This window comes from Paramacrobiotus metropolitanus, unplaced genomic scaffold (assembly GCF_019649055.1).
Source record: "Paramacrobiotus metropolitanus isolate TYO unplaced genomic scaffold, Prichtersi_v1.0 Parri_scaffold0000020, whole genome shotgun sequence".
Classification (NCBI taxonomy): domain Eukaryota; kingdom Metazoa; phylum Tardigrada; class Eutardigrada; order Parachela; family Macrobiotidae; genus Paramacrobiotus; species Paramacrobiotus metropolitanus.
The window spans coordinates 1,248,993-1,276,972 of record NW_026570240.1 but is presented as its reverse complement, the minus strand read 5'-3'; the positions used below and the strand labels follow the sequence as shown (position 1 = coordinate 1,276,972).

At 39.3% G+C, this 27,980-nt stretch overlaps 2 protein-coding genes across 4 annotated transcripts; one reads left to right on the top strand and one right to left on the bottom strand.

Moving 5' to 3' along the window:
* The first annotated feature begins 22 nt into the window (after positions 1 to 22).
* LOC129586388 (neuron navigator 3-like) lies at positions 23 to 27,871 on the top strand. 3 transcript variants are annotated; one of them, XM_055479600.1, is made up of 8 exons: positions 23 to 1,620; positions 14,128 to 14,248; positions 15,324 to 15,376; positions 20,086 to 20,158; positions 20,417 to 20,594; positions 20,659 to 20,810; positions 26,510 to 27,398; positions 27,736 to 27,871. In XM_055479600.1, exons 1-7 carry the CDS (start codon positions 1,522 to 1,524, stop codon positions 27,073 to 27,075), a joined length of 1,242 nt encoding a protein of 413 aa, XP_055335575.1. In that variant the 5' UTR covers positions 23 to 1,521; the 3' UTR covers positions 27,076 to 27,398; positions 27,736 to 27,871. The 3 variants fall into 3 exon arrangements, with proteins under 3 accessions (XP_055335575.1, XP_055335576.1, XP_055335577.1); XM_055479601.1 differs by lacking the exon at positions 23 to 1,620 and adding an exon at positions 6,455 to 6,720; XM_055479602.1 differs by lacking the exon at positions 23 to 1,620 and adding an exon at positions 10,925 to 11,017.
* LOC129586390 (uncharacterized) lies at positions 15,800 to 18,359 on the bottom strand. Its single transcript, XM_055479606.1, has 4 exons — positions 17,757 to 18,359; positions 17,203 to 17,439; positions 16,887 to 17,093; positions 15,800 to 16,550 (listed from the first exon to the last, which is right to left on the bottom strand). The coding sequence occupies exons 2-4, from the start codon at positions 17,292 to 17,294 to the stop codon at positions 15,992 to 15,994; spliced, it is 858 nt and encodes a 285-aa protein (XP_055335581.1). The 5' UTR covers positions 17,295 to 17,439; positions 17,757 to 18,359; the 3' UTR covers positions 15,800 to 15,991.
* Positions 27,872 to 27,980: the final 109 nt, after the last annotated feature.

The window sequence follows — 27,980 nt, the reverse complement described above, 5'->3', positions numbered from 1 at the left end:
GTTCATGTATGGTATGTGCCTTTTTGTGTCAAGTCAACTTTTCAGTAGATTGTCAAGAGGACTAAAATCGTGTCGGTATGCTCGACAGCCTAAATGTACACCACGCGGTACAAAATCACCGCCAAATTCCACGGTCCTGAATCGGAGCGCATGCAGCCTAATTCACTGTCAGACTTTTGAATAGGAGTGTTTGACTGCTATCTGCACAAAAATTTGTGAATTGTTCCTTCCGCAAATAAATTGCATTATGGCCATTGTAGTGTCCTTCACTGCTTTTTCGTCGTGATGGAAACTTGAATCCTGAACAGATCTAGAGACGTCGACAGCAGCTCAGATCTTCATTTGATCCATCGATCTGCCGGCTGCAGGCCCTAAAGGCAATGCAGTCGTAAATATGCATTTATTATTGGAAGGAACATAACCATTGATAATATGCATGTCAGATCTCCCGCTCGCTCATAGAATACCACTTTGTGTTTTTGTTCATGTTTTATCGCAGTGCGGATTTCGTGCTGATCTGTTTTTGTGTCATCTTGCTCACCGCTGCTACTTTTACGACTTTTTAAAACATGTTCTATTCATTCCAAAGTTTTGATTCATAGCAACTCCCGATGGAAAGCCAGTTGAACTGCTTTGATCGTTTTGTGCTGGAAAAGCACAGCACACGCCGGCGCGATTCTTTTTATTGACTTGGATGTGTTCTGAGCGAAAACGTATGGGGGCACTCGGAAAATACGGTTTATATTAAGTAATAACGTTGCGTACTTCAGTACTTTTATTTCGCTTTGTATTGTCGTAATGAATGCGCGAAGATTGACCTCCTATTGCGCATTGTTTATATATTTCTATGACTTTGTACTATATGGAGCAGTCGACGATTGCGTATATAGATTTACAGCTCAATAATCGGTTATCAATGCTGAATCTGATGATAAGAAGTTTACGGAATTAAGTGACCAACATCAATCAAAATATTATCCTTTAGGCCACGCGCGTACCGAACGCCGGGCTGCATGCACGAGACATAAATGTGTTTTCAAGTGGTTGACCGATGACTTTTAGAGCGAATGATAAGCGAAATGCGTTATATGCGATGATGTTTTACAAAGATGTTCTCGTATCTTCGTGTTTTCCGTTTGTCTCTCGTATGCCGATAAACCGCTTAGTGAATGGTGTTGTTTTATTGTCAGAGCATGTTGATGGTTTTGCATCGTTGATCCGTTGTTGGTTATTCTTCATAAACCATTGGTACGCCGAGGAAGGAATCACCTTTGATTATCTGTACAGATAGCGGAGAATATACATGCACTGGTCAACTCCGCCGATGTCGAGAATGCGCAGTTGAATATGGATCGAAAAGGATTACCTTTTCCCATTATTAATTATTATTATTTTCCCGAATGCAGTTTTATACCAACATGCAAAATGATCCTGTTCTGAATACAGTGCTGCATCGAATGCCAGATTAATTTGATGAAACCGCTTTAGTACTTCTGCCACAGCTTTGCAAAACTTGGAAATATGGAAGAGCACGAATGCGATGTGCCCAGCTTTTCCGACATTGCAAAAAAATTTACTGCTCCGGGACGTTTGTATTATACCCAGGGAGAAATGGCTCAGGTACGTACGTTTTGATCAGACTGGCAACAGTTTCAGTTTTCTCTCCAAAGATTTTCTGTGTCTAGTGTAGAACCTTAAAAGGGCTGCTGAATTAATTGCCGATTGAATTCACACTCAAACGTTGCTAAAGTGTAGAGTTAACCGTTAGGCATACGTAAATCTGACCAACATATACCGGGTGAGTTACATATACCGGCACATATATACGGCCTAAATAATTTTATATCAATTTTCAGCAGTTGCTGAAATTTAGCATCAGGATAACAGACAACGCATACAGCATGCATAATAATTATCTGTACAAGTTTAAAAGTCGCATTTATAAGCACATTTTTTAGCTAATGGTAAGTATATAATGTGCGGTATGCATGTACACTATATATAGTATGTATTGTACATGTACACTTACAAGCGGTGCATGACGATTCGTGTTAGAAAATAGTGATGTTTGATGCGTTTGGTCGCACTGCAGTGCCACCGTATTATTTCTGCGTTCACCAAAAACGTGCGCAATAAATTTATACGGAATTCTGAGATGATACGGCATATCTTAGGGTGTATCCCCGACGGTTTCTGCTTTTTTGAGAAGCGTACAAAATGCTTTAGATTACCTTCGACGTTCGAAATTGAGATATGATAGACAGGTGTTTGATAGGTGACATTAGCTGGATGTTGCCTTTCGGTTAATCTACTAGTGTAGGCTAGTCGAAGAAAATGACTGTGGTGGAATTGCTGCACATGTGCTGCACGTTGTTGCACATTGTTCATCATGTGCTGTATTTCAGTGATCTCAGCAATTCATTGAGCAAAAATTACGAGTACTTAATTAATTTTCATGGCGAAGAACGGAGCCTTAACCAATGCGAGTGCTGTAATTCAGTTTGATTTCCGGCGAAATGTCCACTATCACTTTTTTTGCTTATCTGGTTTTGCAGTGTATTGCGTTTAAACTTTACCTACTGTACCGCTTTGATACCATGGAGTTAGCAAAGCCAGTTATTCAGATTTCAGCGCAGCATGCTGTTAAATTTCGCTATTAGCATAGCTCTGTAATAAAGCTATGAAAATGCGTTTGTGTCATCGGATGCGCACCTGCGCTATGTCAACGATCGATGGCTCTTTAAATATAATTTATGAGTATGCACGTGCATTTATATACAGATATTGCCACAATAGCACATGTTTCACTGGTTTCAGCATTATAAAAATTCTTCAGAACCAATTTATATCGGCAAACTTATTTCGGTTCTCAAAGAAGCTATGTAGATCTTACAGAATGCGCCCTGTATTTACCCACGTTTAACTTTCGCCAATCACTTTTCTCATGATTTTATCATGTTTATCACTTCGGTCCTGATTTTGGTTTTAATTATATAAGCGCAGTGAAAATAATTATTGATGTATACGCAGAACTGATTTGTTAAACCAATTTTCTATCAACAGACTAGGGTTGTATATATATTATGTATAATTATGGATTTAGATTTATTTAGGCTGATTTCGTTGTTGAATTCAGTAGCTTTTGTAGTTGTAATGAATACCGTGAAATCAAGCACATTTTGTGCAAGCCGATAAACTTTTTGCTTGGTGTAAAATATGCTCATCAATGGACACTGGTTATTTTACTTACTGCAAGCAGGGGCCAACATGTGCACGTACAATTAGAGCTTTTATAGTACTTTATGGTAGCCAGATCAGCACATCTGGGCGGTGCTGCTGATCTCACTTGAATGTTGATACAAAAACAGATTGTTAAAATTTACCTTTAGTTAAACGGAATTGTGGTAAGCATTTTAATTCTCTAAAAAGTTTTTTGGAAACGCTTGATCATGTGCTTGAAACCGCAACCTGTCAGCGATACAATTTTTATGTTTTCATGTTTATGCCGGCCGGTTCTCGAACCATAAAGATGTTTGCAGATATGTTAACGATATTAAATGCGAGAGCAGCTTTTGTTTGATCTGGAAAAAAATAGTACCTCTTACGCGTTCTTATCCCGTTCTTACGCTAATAATATTCTTACTCGTTCTAATCCCGTCACACGAATTTCTCCGCCAGCGATTGTCGCTGGAGATTCAGCGTGGGTAAGGTACGCAGCTTCGGTCATGGGCACCGTGGAAAAAGCGCTAATGCTTAACGAGCTGTTGTTAATGTAATGACTGTAATGTTTCCTGTTCTAAAGTTAAATTAAAACCCGTATGTGTGTTGGTTTGAAATAAAGTTGATACATACAACTACGTACTCGGGTGAGAAAGAAATATCTGGTGTTATTCTAACTTAAATTACTGCGATAAATGCGCTGCAAATAATACCTACAATCAATGATCTAATTTACAAAAATCAGGTACGATTGTAAATTTTGGTCTATATCGACTTTGTACAAGTATACAAATCCCACAGAAGTGTGAGACCTTCCAGCTGCATTTATCGAAAACACAGTCAGATTTGGTCATAGATACTCGTACATTTGACTTCTAGACTATAGGATATCAAATTTCTTTCAGCTGGAGCTCTCTTGTAGATTTCAGATTTAAATGCGTACAGTCGCCGGCAGATCTTGCACCAGTACACCTTGTATAGTTCGCAGATGAAACCTTGGCGGTTCAAGCTTGATTCCGAAAGCTAAAATAGTATTTCGAAAAAAAGATTTCTATTAAAAAAACTGCATATACAGTGGACACCATAAATGTGGTTACACTAGACAATCGGTCCGAGGACCGATATTTTAACGGCAAGACCAACAGCAGACCAAAATAAGTCGGTCATGTCCATTGCGCGTAGACTCGTATGCTAAACTCAGGCACTTGGAACTTGCACATTTCTCAACGAAAATCATCAAGCGATATCTCAAAAGAATAAGAAAAAAATTCTAAGAATTTTGATGCGAAACAAATTGGTTTTTATTACATCTAAGAGAAAATCGAGGCTCCTGAAGTTTCCCGTAGACATAGCATAGGATTTGAATCCACGGTTTGGTTTGTTTTCACGCATATGCTTTGTCTACGGGAAACTTCAGGAACCTCGATTTTCTCTTAGATGAAACAAAAACGAATTTGTATGGTATCAAAATTCTTAAAATTTTTTTCTCATTCTTTTGAGATATCGTTTGATAGTTTTCGTTGGGAAGTGTGCAAGGTGCAAGTGTAAATATCAGCAGGCCGATGGCCAGCACGGAATTGGCTGTCTGAGTACAGATAAGTATCTGGTTGCGCGCGGTTTAAGTGTAACCACATTTATGGTGTCCATTGTATAAAACAGCTTGTTATGTTTGACCCATTTTAAAAGCAACAATTGATCGCTCCCCATAATGTTTTCATTTTAATAAATTTTTTGTACATGAACAACTAGCACTGTTACTTTCAAATTTATGTAGGATTAAGAAGAAATTATTTTACTTACGAAATTACTATTCATATGGTATATCTATAACTGCCGTTTAACATTAAGTGTGGGGTGATGACTGATGGACTAATTCACCTTCGAGGTTCGATCCACCCTACAAGGTTTTTTTCATTTAATACAAATCGCTTATCATCAGTGGCTTGCAAATGCTACGATTTTGGAAGTCAATAAAATCCCACTGACCCATTGAACAAAAACATGATCAAAAATCGATATGGATTGCTTTGATGTTTCTCTTTCGGCTTTTGAGTTTCTGCTTGTAGATACAGATGCGCATGTTTATTTTCGTGCGATTAAATCACGTAGGTCCGCTTTGCGTTAATTCATGTCGATTATTTTCTTATTGCCAAAATTACCCGACCAGTCGCAAGTATATACCTCGTACATATGTAAAACGAAAAAAATTGTACATTATGTTTAACCGGCTTCTCAAAGTATTGCTGACCCCGGCGGTAATATGGTACCAGTCTAAAACACATTTAAGTATACATATTATACTTGTGAAAAATATCCTATTTATCAGAAACGGATGCACTGAATGAATTATACGAATGGTATTTTGTAGAGCGCTTTCTGCTCTGTACTTTCATAACGATGATCGTAGTTAAGTTTGTGAAGTCATTGTTTTCGAATAACAAGAAGAGCACTGCAGCCCTTGGAAGACTGCAAATGGCGAAAACCGCATTCGTAAATCATCCAGTATGATTAGGAAGATCGATGCAATAGCCACTCGTACACCGTCTTCGGAAATGAAAGTTGACATCGCCCCATATATCCATTGAGTTCCGCGGCCTAACAGAAGAAATGGCGCAGACCACATGCACTCAATATTCTACTGATCTGCACTTTTCCACATACCGGTTTTCGATTGTGTGCAGGCATTATGGCAGAATCTGTAGCGATCGTGTGGCACAATCCCACACTTATTCCCCACATTAATACCCCTTCATTAGCCGTTTCCACCACTTGCAAGATCCCGCTGCTTCATTTGTCTGTCTTCTCCGACGCAACGGGATGATGGTGAAGCCCACTTTGCAGCCTGCGGGGACATAAACATATCCGGTCATTTATGCGCTGGACAGTCTGGTCGAATGCAAATTTACAGGCGTGTAATGTATTCTGGTCAGCGTCTTGTGCATGTCGCTGTTTAATACCGGCTGGCCCATGGGTTTTCTTCAGCATTCGGCATATATAATTGTTATACCCACTTGTGAACTGTGATGTGTGTGGAGTTACGCACTTTTCAGATGCCGGTTTTTTGTTGGGTTGCGCTTGTTTTTTCATACCTGAGTGTGTTCTTTCCACGCTGTTTCGCGGAATTATGCCACTAGACAGCAGAGAGAAAAAATCTCTTTTTGCAAAGTTGTTGACTCATCTGTTGGAACCATCAACATCCTTACTGAAAATCGTCGAAGCCGTAATTAATGAGTCAACTGTAAACTGTATTGTGTCATACAACAAAGCGAGTTAAGCCAAGGGATCAGTTACCAGTAGCAGCAGCACTTTGCGACTCCACCAAATTTTGTAGTAGAGTGAACTTCACAAGTGGGTTTAGTTCTGCGTTAAATCTCCCGAATACTGCCGACAGTGTCTCATCGAGATTTGATTTGTTTGCTGAGCGATAAGTCAGCATTTTTATAACCGGGAATGAGTATGAGATTATGGACGTGTGAGCACAATAACGCGAACATCAAAAAGGTATGTGGCCGAATCGTTTAGAAACCTACCAGTTTAAGCTTCCCGACGAGTATTTATGCTGGAAAGGAGCTCCTCATATACCAAGTTCAGTAGAAATGATCCAAAATCTGAATTGTAAATCAGGCATTTTCTGGGTATCTTCCTGACTGGGTCATGTAGTCAGTGGGACAAATTAGGGCATTGGATAATTAGTAAAACAGCAAGATGCGTAGACAAGGCAAAAGTAACGATGCATAATTAATAAGCTGAACGGATCGATACTAATATGCATATGATGTCTCGAATATAGCCTTGGCTGGCGGTGCTACAGACGCGCGTGGTATATTTGACCAGTGGCCAGATCACTGACTTATATTGACACTGCATAACCAGATAGGGAAATCTCTTTCGATTCTGTAAAAGTAGACTTAGTAATTATTGACAAAGCATGCTGGAAATGACATTTTGAGTCCAGAACCAATTTTTCACATGAGCAGCTGCCATAATCATCTTTTGTGCTATCAATCATACAATTATTACGCATTTATAATTGAGAATTCGGATACTCTTGTTCATAACAGATGTTCGCGCTCACTTTAGCGGACAAATTATTGGCTTGACAGATACATGCATGCATACCTTCACTGTACTGCTGGAATGACCACTACTTTAATAAAAATGCAAAACGCAAAAGAAATTCTGTGTTACTGTGACGTCATCTGGCTTGGTGTATCATTTTTGATGTTAAACACGTGTGAGATGCACTTAATGTTCCTGTGAATTTATTTGATTAATCTAATTTTGGGCTAAAGTTTCAGGTCGTAATATGATACGTTATTTGAACCTAATTAGAATGCCGTATCAGATTACCCAAAGGTATTTAACCGAGCGCTTCTGCAAATTTTTAATCGTGAATTAAACCAGGTATCGTTATACATTGTAGACTGTACAATACACTCATCCATATTATTGTCATCAGATAATTAAAATACAGCTGGGGACGGAATAACATAAAATATGTAAAACTTTTTTATGAAAAAGGGATCCCACATCAAATTGAAGTAACGATAATGATGATAAATTATTGATATTTGTATTAAAATAGTTTCTACACCACGCTGTTAATGATGTCTTTGCGTTTGGAAAAAATGCATGCATTCGTCCATTGATTGAACAACATTCACGTAGTTTTAGATGGAGATTGTACGAACCTTCAGCTTCCATTTTCCAGTTTAAGAAATGGAGCTGCACAAAAGTCTCCAAGACGTTGCAGACAGAGTGTGCCATAACAGCTAACAAAAAGCGCAAATATTGCCAAATCAAATAACCATAACTGTCTGGCTTTGCGGGATTGCGCAATCGACCGGTTTGTGTTTGCGTTTTCAAATCAGTTTGCAACACTTTGGATTTGAAGATGCACAAAGTTTTTTGTATAAGTAGGTCAAGATATTGTCCAAAAGTTCTGCACTTTGCTTATGCGATGTGTACTACAAGAAGAAATAAAATTTATTTCACGCTACACTTTAGTCTGCATGTGTGTAAAGCACTATGGCCAGGAAAGCAATAATTTACGCCGAAACGTTTTGATAATAATCGGTTCAACCGATAATCGGTACAACCGATTCGGTTGTACCTGTACTGATTTGTTAGTTGACAACCTTTTTTCATTAATGCAGATCAAAGCCACGGAATTACTTGTCGTCATATAACTGCGCTTATAGTTTTGTCATAAAATAACACCGCCTATGATAAACCGCGTAGTTACGTACGCAGCTTATACGAGTACAAGTACAGTAAATGCCATGATTTTGTGGTGATAACGCGCTACATTATAAACACTACTATGTGGATTGTATATTTCGCTACAATTATTAGACGTTCATTTTGCTTCACGAGAGCAAGCGCATACAGTTTGATGTCTTTTCTTATTAGCTTTTTATTTTACACTTTGTTACAGGCGGTGTTCTTCGAAAGCGATTGACAAATAAGTGTTAATGTAACATAGTGAAAACATTCAATGCTACCCAATTCACACAAAATTTTGTGTGTACAAAATTTTTTGTTGAGGGAACGGTAAGGGACGTAATTTTATACGCGCGAAAGTTATCTGCTTTGCATGGCGAAATATTTATATTATAATAATTCTTTGTATGTCTAGCACAGCTATATAAGTTAACTACTAGTACTACAGAGTGTACTACCGAGATTCTTGCAGCAACGATTGTTTGTCGTACGGTATGGACACAAAAATAACACCTTAAAACAGCGAGTAGCTGGCTTGTTAATCCGTATCAGCCATTGTCACTGTGTTGTAAACCTAAAATCAACTAATGACAGTTTAATCCTAACTTTGCCGGCTTAAAACCGATTTATCGGCGGAACTTATCACCGAACAGTGGGGATGGTGGCATGTCGACTCATGTCTATGTGATCCCATCCTGTATATCCGCTGGTGAAGGGCATCAACCTCTTCCTGCTCCATGCTTCCTACTTTCCTCATTAGCATACGAGACCACATTCGATTGTTTTGATTGTCATCATAGATGGCAATATTGCGGCTTGGGCGAGTGCAAATATATCGTAAAGTATATTCTGCATCGTCTGGCCATGGAATATATTATTCTACTGTCACATTGCAGATATCTGTAGTGCCCTGAAATGCTGTATTAGACGGATTTATCTGCATATACAAATGTTATCTCTGGTGAGTGTGGAGGGGGAAATTAAATGTAATGTAAAATTAATCTGATGGCGAACTGTATCAAACTTTTTTTTTGAATTGGACAACCTTTTTCGAGTTTGTTCCATAATTTTGGACAGAATAAACAATTTTGCCATGAGCACAGTTATATGAAATTTGTTAAGATCAGCCCGTAATTAACAGCGTACAACTTTTATCATATTAACGTGTATAAAATTCCGATAATGCAATGATAATATGCATTAACGGTAAAGAGGAATGCATGTGTTGCGCATCTATGGCTAACAAAAGGTCGATTTATTCATGCGTAAATAACCACAGCACAGAATTACTAATCGTTTTGAAAAGGTGTTTATTACTTTTAAACAGAAAATTACCATTTAACATATCTCATAACAGCAGTATTCAGCTGGTAATAGATTTTTGACAGCGGCGTATTTTGGACATTACAAATCGTATATTACAGTCGTATACGTATCGGTATTTTCAGGTTTCTCACCAGCGCTCAATGAAAGCGTAGTGTGCACAGAAGATTGGTGAAAACTGGGGGGTCGTTTTACGGCTTCCACAGTTTTGCGATGAGGTTCGGCATTTCGGCAATTCTTGTCGTACTTATTTATGTTTTTACCTGTTTTGTAACATTATGATATCGGATAAGGCTTAACCATATTTATAGCCGTTAGCGGTCAGCAGTCCTACGTAGATTGGGACATATCTACAGATACTGTACATCATGTCGTGCGTCTCCGTGAGTTTGTAATAAGGAAGGATATCATTTTTCCTGTGTACTCCTCTAATGACGATCTGACTGACAGATCCTGCACACATCTGCAAGAAAAACTAGCCATAAATACTTTCGCCATCATGGGTATAAATCTTTCGTCAGTTTGGTTGCCGGTTTATGCTAATATTAACAAGAAGGCAAACTTCTTTTCCCGGCAAAGACATCGATTTTGTACATGGCGTGAATATACCCAATAATATTACACTCTTCGGCATATTTAATGTTTCGCATATCTACACGCCAATCCCGAACCGTCAATGAGCATGGGATTCCAGCTTGTTTAGCCTGTGTTGGTCCGTTTCTCTGCAATTTATGTGTACCGTCCACACTGTGACACGTTCTGATTTATCCAGCATATCTTTGATATCGTGGTTGTTTTCGTATTAATTACTGTCTATTTTTTAAGCAATAATACCATCCATATTATCAGATTGTAAATTTCTTAAATTTTACTTTTTGAAAGTTGAACTGCTTGACTTAATCGGCATTATATTATTATGTTATGGGCCGAGTGAAGAAATTTGACTGGTTTCAGTGATTTACATCTGTGGTCATTACCTAAAGCGAAAAAATTTCGTTTGCCTTTAGATCCCAGAGATTACCTCATTTTAGATATTAATTACTAATTCTCATGGAGTCGGCATAGCGCATCACATAATTCACACTGTAGGAGTGTTGTTGAGTCAACACAATGCTCCTATATTTTTGCACTTGTTTTGTTCTAATCTGCATTTAAAATGGATTGTTGTCTCGATTCTGATATCCAAAAAGTCTTTGGGCCTTTATCAATGGATTACAGGAAGTGGGGTCTGGATTTGCACTCATACATAAAGGTGGATCGATTGTCGTACGCATGATAAAGATTTATAGAACTTAAAGCTTACTTCAGATAGTGTAAATCAATGAATGCTGTAACTGATAAAGCGTAAGTGGTATGTCACCCTTTCATATGTAGTTTTCTTAAATCGAATTCGCCTAAACGTTTTGCGCACTCTGTACAATCAAATAATCTTGGCTGCAGACGATTTGTAGAAGAACTTGCGATGCTTACTAAATTTTGGTATCTATATATAGTTATTACTGCCATGCGTACGAATGACCATTAATTTTTTATTTGACCTGGATTCATCTCACTAATCGCGTAAAAGAAGAGTTAACAAAAGCCGGTTTTTTAATTGTTGGAGAAAACCGTGCATTGAGTTTTGTCAAATAAGATATATATTTTTATATCATTTTTTATCTGTTGTATAAAATTATCTGTTTCCTACTCTGTACCTGGTGTATACAGCAAAAGAGGATCAATTTCATAAAATGTGGCTTTATTATTTGATAATCGCGAAGTTTGTAGTAGTATTTGTAGTGGCAGTTTGTTTGTTTGTAGATTTTATAAAGCATGGCTGGATAATTTGGTTATTTTAGAACTTGTAGTGCCTACTCTTCTTCGTGGTTACGGAATTGTTGTTTATATGTTTTGCATCGCTTTTGCGATTAATATTTGAGTTCAAGCACCATCAAATGAGCACTTTGCTGACTTTCGGTGTCCCAGCGGACATGTCTGGGAAGATTAATCGCTGCAAACGGCATTTTCATACAATAATACATGTTGGTTTAACCGGATGAGTAATACAGTCTCGATCAGTTTTAAGTTGTAGCATGTTCCAGGATCGCAACCCGGAACAAGACGTGTATTAAGGTGCGATTTAAACAGTTAGTATTTAAAGTATAGCCTTATGGTCGGTAATAGAAGAATTACTTTATACGAGTACGGTATTAATTAATCCACTTCCTTAATCGTATAAATTTACAGTAACATCAGTTCCATCACTACATTTCGGATACATACTTTCTGATGTTCAGTTTTGTATCTTCTCACATAGCGTAATACACCTAGCAATGTATTTTAAAACATAGTACAATGTGTGATTAATCGTGTAGGGCTGCCCTAAAGGCGCGTTCCAGATTTAGGTTTGTTCGTAAATTTGCGAGTGTTCTGGATTGCTGCGTTATCAAAGATATAAAGTATTACTGCATTAAGGTATTGTTGTTGTCTACACGCTGTTTGGTATTTTATATTAGTTCAAATTTGATGTTGTAAATTTATAGTAACTCATCGGTGTATGCCGAATGCCTGTTATTAAACACTGTTATGCTTGTGCTGTGTGTTGTTATTGTGTTGATCGTGCTATGAAAAGCGATCAGTTGGCCACATAGCTCAAATATCTGCCTGCTCATTAATGCGGCATAGTTTATTTTATAACTTTATGAAAAGGATATGAATGCATGCTAAAGTGCTTGCACATGCGACTCGATTCGGCAATCGTCATTCTGCAGCATATGAGCTGCCCCCAACTGACCACTCTGTTCCAGATTAGCTGTTGACAAAGTTTTCCCTAAACTCAGCCTGCCTTGTTATCATTAGCTCCAGTCTTTGGTACAACGCGGATGATCAAATAATATATAATAAGTAATAATCTCCAAAGATCGTTTGCGCAGGAAACCGCAATTCAAGGGTTGATGAACCGTATCTGACATTACGATACCATAGCCCGTAATACTCGCACAAGCTGTACTTATTAAAACTGATATTGGTCGTAGCATTTGATTTTTATTTGATACCGTACCTGTGTTTTATGTCGGAAATGATTACACTAATACCAATGAGAACAGTTTAAAATAAACACTTTAGGTGTTGGCCTTCTTTTTTCGGTAATTGATTTCGGGAAGCCGCCTGATTCAAAAATTGGAAGCTGAATGACGTTTGTTGCGCTGGCACAGTCAAGTCAACGGTACAAAAATTCTTTTATTCACTTGCTGCATCGTGGTGATCCCGCATAATATAATTAAACTCATGTTGTTTTGTCGACGTGTTAGTTAATGTTACCAACACAAAGGGTTCACATCAGAAATTTTAATTTAAGAAAGCAATTGTGGAGATCAGAAACATTATTTGTGGCTCCGACACTGACCATGGTGTATCCGGTACCTAATCCAGTCACAGCGGCAGAACCCACTCCGTTTTTGTTATTATACCTCGTATTTCCGGCCGGCAACTGGCGTAGATCAAAATCCCTGCGTGTTCTTTAACTATTAAATAGTCAGCTGACCAATGCGTTGTTCAATTTTGTAGACGATGTTCTCAAATAAATTTAAATCAATGCCGCATATTTTAACTTAACGTAGGACATTCGCGTATGAAAATCAAGTAGACAAGAAGATAATAATCAAGATAATTATCAAGTAGATAATTATACGAAAAATATTGTTAACAGGATATGCTGAAAACGTTCTTTTGTGCTGCTAAAGGATTTAGCTGTTCCATTTAGCTGTTTCAGTACCAAAAGTTTCGTTTAAACTTGTTGATTTCTTTTTTCGGCGCTGCCCATCCAACTAAGCTGAATAAAGTGAAGTAGATTATGAAAAAAAAGTGAACATGTGCATTATGAACAGTTTTAAGCTTGAATTAACCAAGACGTTCCCTTTATTTGTCTCAGTCATAATTGTAAGTTCGCAACTTTCTTTTTCTCCAGATGCCTATTTCCATGCTAAAATATGTTGAAGGCTTAAAGCCGAGGAAGCAACACCAGTTTCGTAAGAGTAGCAGCTGGTGCTGGTCGAAAGAAAGTAAATGTGTTAAATACTGCGGTCGAAGATTTTTGCTCTTTCATATCTTTGGCACGTAAAAGAATACAGCTTCAGAAAGTTTACACTTTATTTTGACAAGATTTGATTTCGCTTTCAAATTCCCCGGCTACTGTGCACGGATTACGTCCGTATATGTGTGTTGCCTTGCGGTTTCACATCCATTTAAATTTAGAACTCTCTCTGAATCTGCTCGTAGGGAAGCTGATAGACGTTATAAAGTTTGCGCAATTATATATTTTGATGACCGCACACTATGCGCTTTATGTGCGATGTCCAAGCTCAAGCGCGTTCTCCTTTGCAGATCTACACCGACTGGGCAAACCACTATCTGGAAAGGTCTTCTCGACACAAACGCCTCATTCAGGATTTGCAACAAGATATCACAGATGGCGTTTTATTAGCGGATGTTATAGAAGCTGTCAGTAAGTATAATTCGACGGCTGGGAAAACTTAAAAACAACCTTTTTCCCATGCTCAAAACTGAAAATAAAAGCATTCATCACTTGGTAATTGTAGAAGTATTCAAAGATTGTGGAATCTGGAATGCGACTAACTTATATATCCGCTGATTAAACGTAAAATGAATCTGCCTTCCAGTGATAAAACTTCCTTCATATTTAAATTTAAAATAATGTCTTTTCCTTCATTTTATTGGTACTTCTCCAGTACATTGAGCGTCAAACCAAAAATCCAGTTTAGTCTGTTTTTCCAAGTTAAATATTTTTGGTTCGAAACCGTATACGAAATTAACAAGGTTAAGCATTTCGCAATGTCCTCGCAGGCGTGTCAGCAAATTGTTTTGAGCTGGACTTCAGAAAACGCATGCGCAACGCAATTTTCGGCATTTCAACACTGACCATGTTGATGATGTCCATCAGTACGTAGGTCAAGTTAACTTCCTTCCTTGGGACGTTTTACCCCCTTTCATTACATGATCAAGTTCAATCGAAATCAAGTATCTGTTTACTTCTTGATTCGGTTTCCATTGCAACTAAATATATTCGCACGAGCAGCTGACCACAGTGACCGGCTGCAGTGCACACTCAGTACACTACTGATCCGTCGTCAGTCGAGCAAATGGTTAATCTATAAATTCATTTTCACCGTCAGACAATTCCTTATCTCCAGATTTGAACACTCCAGTTGCCGCAAGAATGTCAGTATCCATTCGGCTGTATAATCCGCGCCCCATGTTGTGGGAATGCACCGTCATGAAGTTTCGGGAGTTTTCTTATTAATTATTAACTTATTAATTTATTATTTATTAACTTATTATCTTATTAACTTATTAATTTTTGTCAATTATCGAATTATTTTTATTATTATTTTTTATTATTTTAAAAAATTATCGAATTAACGAGAGCTGGAAGCGTGTCTAAGTGTTAAATGAACATCTCCACCTTTTTACGTATTAAATTCAGTGTTTGTGATGCATCGTATTACCATGTGGGGAAAAAGAGCCGGATTTACTTTTTTTATATTGAATTTGATTTACAGCCAACGAAAAATTACGGGACATCAAACAAAAACCGAAGTCGGACGCCCAAATTGTAAGTAGCACCTGCAGTAGAATATTAGTACGAACTGGTTATGCATTCAATAATTATGCAGTGTATAACATGTCGGGATATTATGGGAGACGGAAAAGTATATTTCGCATTTTTGTGTACAAGAAGGCTAGCGATATAAGCCCACAGCTGTCGTAAGACTCATCAGTCGAGAACCGGCACAGAACCGGCACGAAGTACCTCTGGTTTATTTCTAGCATTCTTCAGAAAGGTGCTAACAACTGTAAGGTGTGAAACGATTCAGTAAATTAGCATTTTATACTAAGTATAACTACAACAGTATGTAAAGCGCTGTTACATTATTGTGTGTTTTGACCCAATCTATCACACTAATGTTTCAAAGCAATTACCAGAAGGAACGTGCTGTTTCTTTAAGTTTTGGGAATGAATCATGGCGTTTTGGTATTCAACAACGGGTAGCACTTAAAAACAATCATTCATTTCGATTAGCTACCAACAATTCTCCAGAACAAATTACATTAGCATAGGTGAAGTATTGAAAGTACAGTACGAGGGTGGATCAAGAAGCAATGTGGGGGTAATTGTACAAGTAGTTAACGACACTTAAAAAGTATAAAATAAAATGTCACAACAAATTTAAAACGAGAACTTCTCAATCCGTGACCAGTAAAACTCGTTCTCGTCCATTCCCGGCAAAGCGTTCTCCTCAGGATTTTCCGGAGTCACCGCCCTGTCACGTTCCGACGCCGGCGAGACAGAGGTTCCCCTGGCACTACTCATCCCGCACAACTGGGCCACCCTCACGCTCAAGTCCACGTTATCAATCACCATGCATCCCTCCAGAATAAACCGCAAGTGTAGATTATGGCAGAGTCTGTTGCCCCGTGTTATCCCCGTGATGGTTAGTTCCACTGTGGAGTGCTGCTGCTGGATATCCCGGAGGACCGCTTTGACCTGGGAATGCTGTTTGGGTTTTATAAAGTGCGCCAAGCGTACCGTCACCGCCAGTCCAGGAAGCAGGCAAAACTGAGGCAAGAGCGGATACAAACACTCCAAGGGTAAAAACACACAGATTCCGATGTCCACCAGGTAACACTTGAAACGCGTGCCGGCGGATTCGATTACGGCACGATGGTACATATTCGTACCGGGGATCTGGACGGCAATAAGGTTTCCCTCTTTCCTTTCATTAGACCTGTAGAAAACATCAAATTCTAAGAAAAAATAATAAAAAAAATACGCGATGAAAATCTAAATGCTCGTTTGCGAATTTTACTGCATTATTAAGTATTTATACTGTTTTTAGTTTTACCACAAGCGCTTTAAAGCTATAACTATCGATCTAACTTGTCGTAATTATTACGTTATTGCCGTATCTCCTTATCCTTTTCACTGTGGCTACTAATAACAATCCATTCACGATTTAACAACGTTACCTTAAAATAACGCAATACGAAAAACCTTACTACTGTAACTAAAACGGAAACCAGTAACTAATTATTTAAGAAAAACCAGCTGGGACGGAACTGACGTCAAGGATGGGACAGTCTTGGCTGCTTTCGCTTGCTTATAAGCGTCAAACATTTCTTTTCGAAGACTTTCCAACAGCGTGAAAACTCCGGTGTCTCTTGGATTGCCCAGATAAGCACCAAGCGACATATCCAATTCCGAAAGTGCCGTAGGAACGAGGACCACTGTGCTTGCTGTTCGCAGTGTAACATGGAATAATTCCGGCGCCCTGTCAGCAAAAGGACAAATTCACCAGTTCGGCAAAGTCTTCCTCGCTGCCGCAACACTGCAAGCAACCACCACCCGCACAGCCCTTGTTGGATTGCGCAAACACCTACGTCTGTCCAGGGAGCACGATTTCTTTCGGAGCAGGCACAGCCGGTGGCTGGGCCTTGGACTTGGATGGTGTCCCTTCTCTGGACTTAGACATAGGTCTTCTTCCTCATCGGAATCCAAGTACGGTATGGGAATCGTCGACTGCAAATTCCGCCAGTAACGCGCGCCGCAGTAACCGTCGAATATTCCAGGCGGTCCGCCCGTAAAGCAGGACTCATCGATAAGGTCGTTTTCCGGGCCTACGTGATATTTGCACTGACTCGCGAATTTAACAAAACTCAGAAGCATCAGACCCGGATCAACAGCCCTTTACGGTTATATAACAGAGAACCACCAATGCGTAATGTTTACAGCTGTACGATACGAATGAACTCTATAACAAACAGAAATGAACTCTGCAAATATTATATTCAATTCACCACAACGACTTTTAAAAAAGTTTAAAAAAACTTTGTAATGGAATTTCGCAATGCCGTACCGAAAATCTGTGCGCTGGGGAGTATACCCCGAGAAAAAAGATGTAAAAAATAGATTGCATACCGAAGTGATGACTTACTGGCCGGACGTCTGGGTTCTGTGGCGGCAGCGGCAGGATTTTGCACCGCGAAACGAGGGTTGCGAAATATTCCGTTTGGGTTCAACTGACGACGGAAAGGTGCGCCGTTTGTGGCAGGAGCACCGTTAACTGTGGTAGCTATGCCGTTTACAGAGGAGGAAGAATGTGACGCTGCAGGGGGACCTCTTCCTCGTGTCCAGTTGTAATTCGGACTGTAGCGCGGTCGGAAAGGCGCACTGGGCTGAGGAGCTGATACGCTTGCTGTAAGGCGTTGGTCTTCCGGGATATGTCCAAGGCGTACCTTATAAGGAGCAGCAGGACGCATGGCTCAGCGTACGGTGTACCACAATGAAAAGGAAATCCACGAGAGGAAGCCGCACCGAAAGATCAGTCAAGCTCGGAAAACTGCTAGCGTCTTCCCCAATAGTCCAAGATTCAAGAATCAAGTGCCAGTAAACAAAGCCATGAACTGCACCTAATTTAGCGAAAGTATACTACAAAGTCAAAAACAAGTCAAAAATCTAAACAGGCTATAATAACTGGCTATTCGTAATTTCTTAAGAAGGGAAAAGATCACAAAAAACTTTTGAATTTTGAAGTGCTGTTGCGTCATTTGCTTGTATTCAAACGGTTCGGTGAACAAAAGGCAAAGTACTTACTGTACTTTTTGCATCACTACTAACAATAAACGGTTCATACTGCACCGCGACATCTTTTGGCGGCGGTTACCTACTAGTCACTAGCGAACTACTTTCTTTTGTTCTTAATATTATTTAATATTCTTCTTTTTATATTTTCGTATTAATGGTATGTAAGGTAGGGGAACGTAGGCAGTAAACATGCACCAGCTACACGTGCATGCGCGTTTTGTGGTTACTACATAAGTGTAACAAAAATTTGACGTCCACTGTTACGTTTCACAGAATTCCCAGTTTACTGTTTTTTTTCACAGTATGTTACGTTTCACAGCTATATGTTGCGTTTCACAGAATAAGTAGCTTATCCACTTAAGATAATAAAATAGTCCTGACTTTGGCGTATTCGAAAATACAGACAGGTGATCGGCAATTAGCGTGAATTAATTAATGTGAGTGTGCATACATAAAATATTTTTTAAAAAAACATTTACGCTCTTTTTTAAAGCAGTTTTATAATTCACCTGCCTTATAGTCATGTTTCTAAAATGTTGGTTGTCCAGTTTGATAACCTACTCTGGCTGTTTGCCTGAATCAGGTCTATACGAGTATACAGCTCTTGCAGTTCAATGGTTCCGAACTCTTAAATAAATTATGGCAGTATTATCGCAGAGAATTAATTACTGTTTGCACTGGACGGCTACAGATAAAGTATGTTTTAAGCGGTATGTGCCGTATATCAAATAGATCTATACGAGCACCCCATTTTTTGAATTTTACAACGCCAACAAAATGAAATAATTATTACACTAATATAATATTTTGGTTATTATTTATTGAGCTGTTAGTATTGCCGTGTACAAGTTCTGCAAAATTGCAACTATTGGAATCTTTGAATACTGTGAACTGGTATAGTAGCATACTTGTCGATTGCATTACATGAATTAATCTAGTGTCAGGTTAGCGTTTACTTATTAATGAAAAGTGTTCTTGCTTTAACAAATGTCAACAAGAAAAGCTGAAATTAGGGATGCATAGTAGCGGTAGGTCAAACAGGTTACGCGCTTGTGCTGGTTAAAGATAACCTTTAAAGCGTGTTTGGCACTGCGAAATGAGAAAACAACTTCTGCATAAGAGCTGTTGCAGCATGTTGCGGTTTTTAGGAGGAGCAGTCTTTTATGTAAAGCTAGAAACGTCATGTAATTACACTCATAGTACCTTAAGCCTTTTCGCAAAATAATGCCAAACAGCGTTATGCTGTTGCTCTGAGTGCCGTGTACTGTTTTGCTGATTATCGTATTATTGTTACGGCCGGCTTACTTTTCATTACATCAGTTGCGCATCAAATGCTTTGGAAGAATAGAGCAACCTTCAAGAGACTTCAGATTTTGCATACATCGGTAGCTGTATCTGGTCCAAAAAAATCGTCCATTACTGTAGTAAGCGCAATGCGCCGGTGCAGGTGCATCGTATACAAGTCTACGCACTGTTGCTCATCGCATCCAACCCGATTACCGGTCGAAATCCTTTGTCAATTGTAACAATAGTTTTTAGCTATAGCTTTAATATTGATGCAGCGCAAACATGTACATATAACGCTCAGCCGCTGAATTACCAGCAAATTTTGCGTTTACTTAGGACAACAATAGCTTTGCATGCTGTTGAGCATTACATTACGTTTCCAATGTTTTCAGTTGGACAACATCAGCGTCTGCTTGAAATGCATTGATAATCTGGGAGTGAATACGGAAGGATTGCAGGCGGAAGGTACAGTGTGTATGCGCTGGTCATTGTTGACGGCTGTGTCGACACGGTTCACGCACGACCAAACGACGGCGGCAATATGATCGTCGTTATTATATTTTGTTTCATTTAGATAAGGCGGATGGTCGATGCTCTTCGACTGCATTTTTGGCGACGTTTTATTATGATTTTTTAACACTCGTCTAAGTTTGATGTCTCGTTAACCTAAAAATTTTGCTCAGCCGCAAAGGATCGTTTTCCCAGAAATTGCTCTTTTTGCAGATATCAAGAACGGAAACCTGCGTGCCATATTGGGATTATTTTTCAGTCTTTCACGGTATAAACAGCAGAAGAAAGCCGCTAGCCAGTTGGCGTCCGCCGCTCAGCCACACTTTCCGTCCGTTCCACCCAATCCAGCTCACAATCCTGTTAATCCTGTTACGGACACCATGCTTCCAAAGTGGGTTTTTTCACCGATAACGGAAACCGGAATAGCACGGTACACCTTTTTTGTTTGTATCCAGGTTGCCTTCCCCCTTTAAGTCAACGAACGCTAACCGGAATTCAACCGGAGCGATCCCGCAGAACGTTAGTGTACCGGCTGCCGGCGGGCAGAACAGACGGAGCCTGACGAACGCGGAAAAAGAGCGGACTGCCTTTAACGGATTCAATTCCGGTAGGTTGTGAGTCGACTGTCAATTTGTAGCTTATTCTTTTGAATGTTTATTATTGAACATTAAATGCGTGGCTTGTGTCATGATGTGCGTAACTAGGTAGGCAGCTGCTAACCTGCCTAGAAACTATTCTATATATAAAGTTTATAAACTACTCGTACCGTAACGGTACAAGTACATTTAACAATAAGTTTTGCCGAAAGTTTTAACATTGTTCCGTGACAAGTGGTCACTGACAACTAAGTTTTGTTTCTGCCTGGAACAATTTAGTAAGCCGCACTTAACTTCTCGCCTAACTTCCAATTTTATTTATATGTAAATTAAGTGGTTTCATAAGACGAGCTTTGTTTTGTTTTCTTATTGTCTATTCTGCAAATCCTTTTTTGCCGTAAGTGCTTTACTATATACATAATAGTTATTTGGTTACCACCAAAATTTTGTGACGGATTATGCAAAAACAAGTTACATCATATTATCGTACTATACAGAACCGAAAATCGACAGTCACGGGCGGTCATTTACAGATTCTCGTATTTTATTTGTAGTATTTACTTATATGCCAAATTTACTAACGGAATCCCAGAAGCGTATCTCTATATGTATACCCTTATTGCATCATGGTTGAAAAGAATAAAATTCTTTCATTAAAAAGTAAAAATTTCTAGCTCAGGTAGTTAATGCTATGAATTCTGCCGCTGAAAATTCAAATTTTATGTTGGTCTATACACTGTAGAAATACTTACTAGATAAACCAGCGTTACCTGAAAAGTTCGAGAATTTAATGACCACTTGTGCGAGGTTAGTGCATCTGAAACCACACAATACAGGGCAAACAGGGTGAGAATACCAAACTGACAAATGTTTGGTTTAGTAATAATGACGCCTTGGTCTTGCTTGATGTGGAGTCAACACCAAACCACAGATAAGACAAATTTACCCTTTATTGTATACATAACACATAAAATATTTAAGCTTGGGAACAAGTGCTTGTGTGGACAGGGTAAACTCGTAATCCTGGCAGGTTTATAACAGATGTGCGCCAGTTTAAAACCGTTCCGCTGTTTTCCTATAACGGCATGCGGTTTTGAAATATTTCTATAGTGGAATGCGGTTTTGAAACATTTTCGAGAGTATTTTTTGTCATACGGTAGATTTATTTATTTTCGTATGGACAATTGAGTAACTGAACCGAAAATTTTTAACAAACTTCTGAAAAAATTAACTATTAAGTCAAAATATTTGTCAAGAATACAGTAACTCTAATAAAGTATGAGTTCTCAGTAACGTTGCCTTGTGTAATAATTATGTGCTCTCGGTTAATAAATTAATTGCAATACGTAATCGATGTACAGTATTATATAGGGACCCCTTCAATCCTGGAAGTTTTCTTAATGTTGTAATACACATATACATACATTGGATCGGAAATGCAAATACGGTTTTTCTGGAAGAGATGTGTCAACATCGATGTTCGCTCATAATTAATACAAATATTAACTGAATTGAGTTTCGACCGTTCTTGGTCATAATGCCGAATCGCCGATATGGAGCCGTAAAGACCCGACCACTTGTATTACGCGGTTGATTTCGAGTATTACGGCATTTATGTCTTCTACGGCAGTACGGTAGGAGTCAGCTGGAAATAATGAAAAGATGGCCATGGTGGCTATTCAAAACTGATTAGCCAGAACCATCATCTGGAATACATCAACGCTAACATTGGCATTGCCTGTGATGGATGAATGTCAGAATAATAACAACATGCATGAAGATGTTTAGAGGAAGAATCCATAAATATTCACAGTGAACTGTGTGTAGTGAAGTGCAGTGATCACGCACGTAATTTACTGGACACTGGTCGTCTGCATCCATGGTCCATTTCCGTGCCTAATGATTTCACGCAAGGGGCATCTACTGACACAGTGCACATATACGGGACGGGTAACGCCCATTCTGCCTGCATTGCAAGCACCATGATGACATGTGTGTACGAATTCTAACCGTGCCACAATAATAAGTACTGGAATATATTCTGTATCTATGCTGTCAAGGGGATTATTTCAAGTTGGATGTATAGCGCTACCCTCTGCGCCGAAAATTAATCCCAAATCCTTTTCAAATCTCCGCTATTTTCGCAATTATAATGCACGGATGGGACATGGGGATTTTCTTTGTTAGCAGCATTTGCATCGTGGCGACTTTTCTCTTTCAGTGTTAGCCGGTTTGAAAATGGGTTTGCGAGTCTGCATCAATATATTCATGTATATTATGGAGTTTTAAAGAATGTGGGCGAATAGCTCTATATAGTTTAAATGTATAAACACTGACGGAAGTGTTATCGGCGCCGGATTTGACCGCTTTAGTGGCCAGTGTGAAAGAGCGACTGGAATCGGGAGAGCTGTAGATCTGCTCTGTTCAGATACACCGAGCAAGGTGAGATACAGGATTGACATGATTCCGGTCGCGATGTTTAAATTTTGGAAATATGGAGCAGTTAGAGACTGTTTATGCCCAGAACTCCTCCGGCAGGTGCATTAACCTGTCACTTTAACGCTGTACTTTTTCTGGCTCTCTTTGTATTTAGATCAGTCTAGAAAATGAACGGATATGAGTAAAAGGAGTTGTTCAGTAATTGTTTCAGCTTTCTCTACTTCCAGCAGTTGTTATAATTCGCTCATTTCAGTTTCGCGCACCAGAAACATTTTTTTATTATTTCTGTGGTTTTAAGTTTCGGATGGACAGTAACAGCGGTTCAGGAATTTACTCTCCAATTCAAAGGCTTGTCAAGTCCTGTGATTTTCGGTAGGCGATTACTAAATTTATGTTATCTCTAACAGTTTATTTGTAAACGTAAGACTGCATATAAAACACAGCCATATCGCGTAGTATTGCTTTTTACTTGTTACTGGGCCATGATGCATGCATATGCATGCTTTTGCCATTAGTTTTGAGATAATTTAACTTAAAGAACAGGAAGGTATCCGGTGTGCATACGACTCATTGTACGAGAAAGCAGGAGCATTATATGACATTGTGTAAATTGCAGTTAATTAACAGTTCAATTTATGAACGTTTGCAGATAAATTAATACCGAAATTAGGAACCATAATGAAGCCACAGCCAGTTTGTCTGGATCTTTACTGGCAGTCGTGCAGCAGCAAGGAAAATTAGCCTATTTATTCCAAGCTTCAGTAATATGTTTTCCAGTCTGGTGCTGCAATAAACATTGCTCATGCATGTTATGTTTTTACTGTTTTTAGTTTTTACCATAGTCTGATCTGCCTGTTTAATCGTCCGTAAGGTTAAGGCAATAATAGCAAAATCAGGCGTACGTGCCGCACTAGGAACTATGCCAATTCTGCAGCTCTGAATTAAATACCGTTTGTATTATGTGTTAGTCATGTACTTGCAAGCACGTTATTACAATTTTTGTTTATTGCAAACAAAGCGGAATGTTCATAATAAATAAATTAACTAAGACACACGGCTGAATAATTGGTTCAAATGCACTCGTTCGTAAAAAATGAAATGTCAGAATACTTTTTGCGTCAAAATTAACATGTTTTAGTACGTAGCTGTTTCAGTGTCCGAATTCCGATTACAGCTTGCAGTTAGCGATAACTGGAGATTTGCAATAACCTACGTATATATGCCCAAAATAAATTGAGAAATACTTGCATTTTTATATTATAAAATGGTACGGGTTCCTTGAAATGTTCCTGATTACTGTCCGGGCCGGGAAGTGCGTCCAGCGGAGATCGCCTTTAATTTCACCCAGAATGAATGCAAAGCAGTATGCAGTTAATAGTACGACTATCGATTTATTGAACTGGACGTCAGCCCAGGGGTCCAGCTTCAGCTTCTCCCTAATGCTGCCGGTACATATCAAACGCTCAGTTGTGGTGTGCTTCGTTTCTAAAAACACACCGGACGTAAGCTAATTAAAGTGTTTTTCGAAATTGCTGCACGCCACCTTTGTGTGCACTCTTAGTTAATATTTAAAATTTTTAACAGTTCTTGCTGATTTGAGATTATTTGTTTTACCATTCCTACCCTCTAGTCAGAATACAGCAGATGCACACATGCACTTGTTTATGACATACAGAAATAACGGTATACTACGTATATAGAAAAAGCCGCCATGGCTACTGCATTTCTTCCGAATGTGATTTACATAATAGCTAAAAATACAAATTAAAATAAAAACAACCACAATCTGGTATTTTCTTCTGTGCAAATGGGAAAGTGGTTTATTGTCAGAGAGATGCGCCATATGTACGAGCACATCCCACTAGTAATAAATTTTATTTCCCCTGAACCGAGGTTGTGGGATACTCGTGCATTTATTCTTAAAAGTAAATTCTGTTATGCACTTGCTTAGTTCCAGTTATCACGAGCTCAAAAGTACTGGATAGATAACCCCAACATTTTCTGAAATAATACACGAAAGTAATAATAAATTACGGAGCGGATGTATAAAATGTTTTCAGTTTGTTTCGCTAAAGCTATCACTACATGTTTAAACGTTTGAACATTCTGAAAATTAATCTTTGCGCTCCTCCATTACATTACACATACTTATCCTGATGGCAGCAACATATTCGCGGGACCGTAGGGTCAACAAGGGGTTTTGGGCTTCGATAATAACCCTGACATCTGGTCAATGGAGGAAGATAATTGTAGTCAGAAATCGTTGTCTCTAAGCAGTTTATTCTTTGTTCGTGCTGGACTGTACCAGCATAGTTGAGATCTGTGCACATATATTAGGGTAACACATACGTGTAATTTAGCTATTCCAAATAGCAACATGGTGATTAGGATGCTTGTGTCGTTTCCGGTAAGAGGCATACTCGATTGTCTTGGTTGTCTCTGCCTGTGGTCTTTATTTGGATGACAATATAGTACCGTAATTTACCCATGTGGCGGGTGCCGGAAGAGCGGTACACACTATTTTTTTGGCAAAGGCTACCCTTCTGAAAATAGGTACTTTATCTAAGATCTTATTTGGGGCTTCGGATCACCAGGAATATGCCCGAAGAAAATTGTCTGAGGCAAATCAGCAGTGAAGAAAAAATTTTATATAATAAGAAGTGGTTCGAACAGTGAGATTTCGCAGTTCTCGCATCCGAAGCCGTTGCAGTAGCGGCTGAATAATGGCAATTACATCGTGATATTGGTTGTATCCTGGTGACATACTATTTTCAGGTCGCGTACCGCGGTATGCATATAGGCAGAAAATATCATCATACCGCAGAATTAAATTAAAGCCTTCCATATATGGGTCAACTCAACGGATATTAGATTTGTCAGCTGTAGCTCTTTTAACAGATTTGAAGTTTTTGAAGGAGATATTGATAACGCCGTAAACAAACAAAACGAATGTGTATGTATATCGATATCAATATGCTTTTTTATTTTAATCAGTTTACAATTGCGAAAGTGTGTCCCGAAATTGTTGTATACATTGACGACGCAAACTGAAAATAACCTGTGTGACAAAACGTTTCTGAGTATGGTTTGGTCAAATAATCAATTTCATTTTAAAAAATTTATGCATTTATATTCGCGCTTTATCGTTAGCGGAACTCCGATTATATAAACCTTTTGACATTAACTTTGACTGTTTGACAGCGGCAAATTCAGTATAGTCTAAGTTGGGACTCTAAGTTTTAAGTGTTACATATGAATTCTTTGTTTTCAGGAATTCTTCCTCCACGACAATTTGCTCAAAATTCCCGACCGATATCGCCCGGCGCATCGGGATCGCCGCATTCGCTCATTCCTGTGCCATCCTCCAAACTTCCTTTGCCAGGTGATAAAGGCAACCGCCAAAATCGTTCCAGTAGCAGTATAAATTCCACAACATCCTCCGTGTCATCGGTTAGCAAAGGTCCTTTGCCGGCTGGACCCCGACTAAATACAAAGGACACCCAGTTGATTCCCGGCACATTGACGCCGACCGCTTCACAAATGGGGAAGAACTCCGTATTTGGTTTTGGGGGTTTTTTTAAACACAAACAAGATAAACATGCCAGCGAAAAGGTCACAAAGGTTAGCTCGTCCGAACACAGCGACGGCAGCAGCAGCAGCGGCTTTGGTTCAGCAAAAAGTGCCGACAACAGTGATTCTTCGGTGACCGGAAGCGAGCACAGCACTTCCATCCCCAATATCCGCAGGGAAATTCAGCTAAACGGGAATATGCAAAGGAGATCATTTACGAGACAACCACTGCCACGACGGTCAGCAGTAGTCCAAAGATGGCTATAAAAGCCCTGGCAAGGAAAACGTTTTCGAAAAGCCCCGGCAAAGATTCGCCCAAATTGTTGCGAGTGGAACACCACGATATGGAAGCGAAGACAAATGTTATTTCGAATATTCCGGTGAGCAAGACGAGCCCCTCGGTGGCAATGGATGCAGAGAAAAAGACGAGTAAATTGGGGAACGTCCTGCTTAAGCCGGATAGCCGGAGCTCACGCCGTGAATTACCTCGGCTGCCGGATGCGTCGCCTCCCGCAGTGGCGGAAGAGGACCCCCCGGCGTCCAGCGGATCTCTTCTCAAACGCGCAAGCAAACCTCTTACAAACACAAAGGTAAGCTGCAGTGTGTATTTCAGCACATCACTTCACCTACAAAAAATGATATCGGTATTGCATAGCAGAAGTGCACGGTCGTGCTTTCTATATTTAAAATTTATCTTGACCTTTGCGTGATAAGCGTTGCCCTGTAGTGATAAGCGTTGCCCTATACAAAAACAAGCGATTCCAGGCCGCAGTTTCCTTTTTTTATTTTTACTTTTTTTTCTGGATTTAAGAAAAATGACCGGCACTAAATTATCACAAATTCAACTAAGTTTACCGGGAATTATAGAAAGAATTCTGCTAACTTAATTGTGCGCTTAATATTTATTATGGTTTTTGCTTGTTTCAGACCGAGTCTGTTGTTGTACGAAAAGTCCCAACGTGTCGGGCAAAGTGACGCCTATAACGCCGACCACTCCCACGAGTGGTATACCCAAGCCCTCGTCGCTGAACAAAGCCACAGCTCCGGCTTCCGTTAAGACAGGCAAACCGGAAAAAAGACTCTCATTTCCGCCGCGCGAATCCGTTGGGCCAACCCAAGCGGAAACGGCAGCTTCAGCCGATATCAACACCGCAACCATAGCGGGGAAAGAG

Coding starts and splice junctions, on each gene's coding strand:
- LOC129586388 (XM_055479600.1), top strand. CDS start 1,522: ATGGAAGAGCACGAATGCGATGTGCCCAGCTTTTCCGACATTGCAAAA. Junction 20,595..20,658: donor ACGGACACCATGCTTCCAAA/GTGGGTTTTTTC, acceptor GTTTGTATCCAG/GTTGCCTTCCCCCTTTAAGT. Junction 20,811..26,509: donor CTTTAACGGATTCAATTCCG/GTAGGTTGTGAG, acceptor CTTTGTTTTCAG/GAATTCTTCCTCCACGACAA.
- LOC129586390 (XM_055479606.1), bottom strand. CDS start 17,294: ATGTCTAAGTCCAGAGAAGGGACACCATCCAAGTCCAAGGCCCAGCCA. Junction 17,094..17,202: donor ATCGTGCTCCCTGGACAGAC/GTAGGTGTTTGC, acceptor TTTTGCTGACAG/GGCGCCGGAATTATTCCATG. Junction 16,551..16,886: donor AAGACTGTCCCATCCTTGAC/GTCAGTTCCGTC, acceptor TGTTTTCTACAG/GTCTAATGAAAGGAAAGAGG.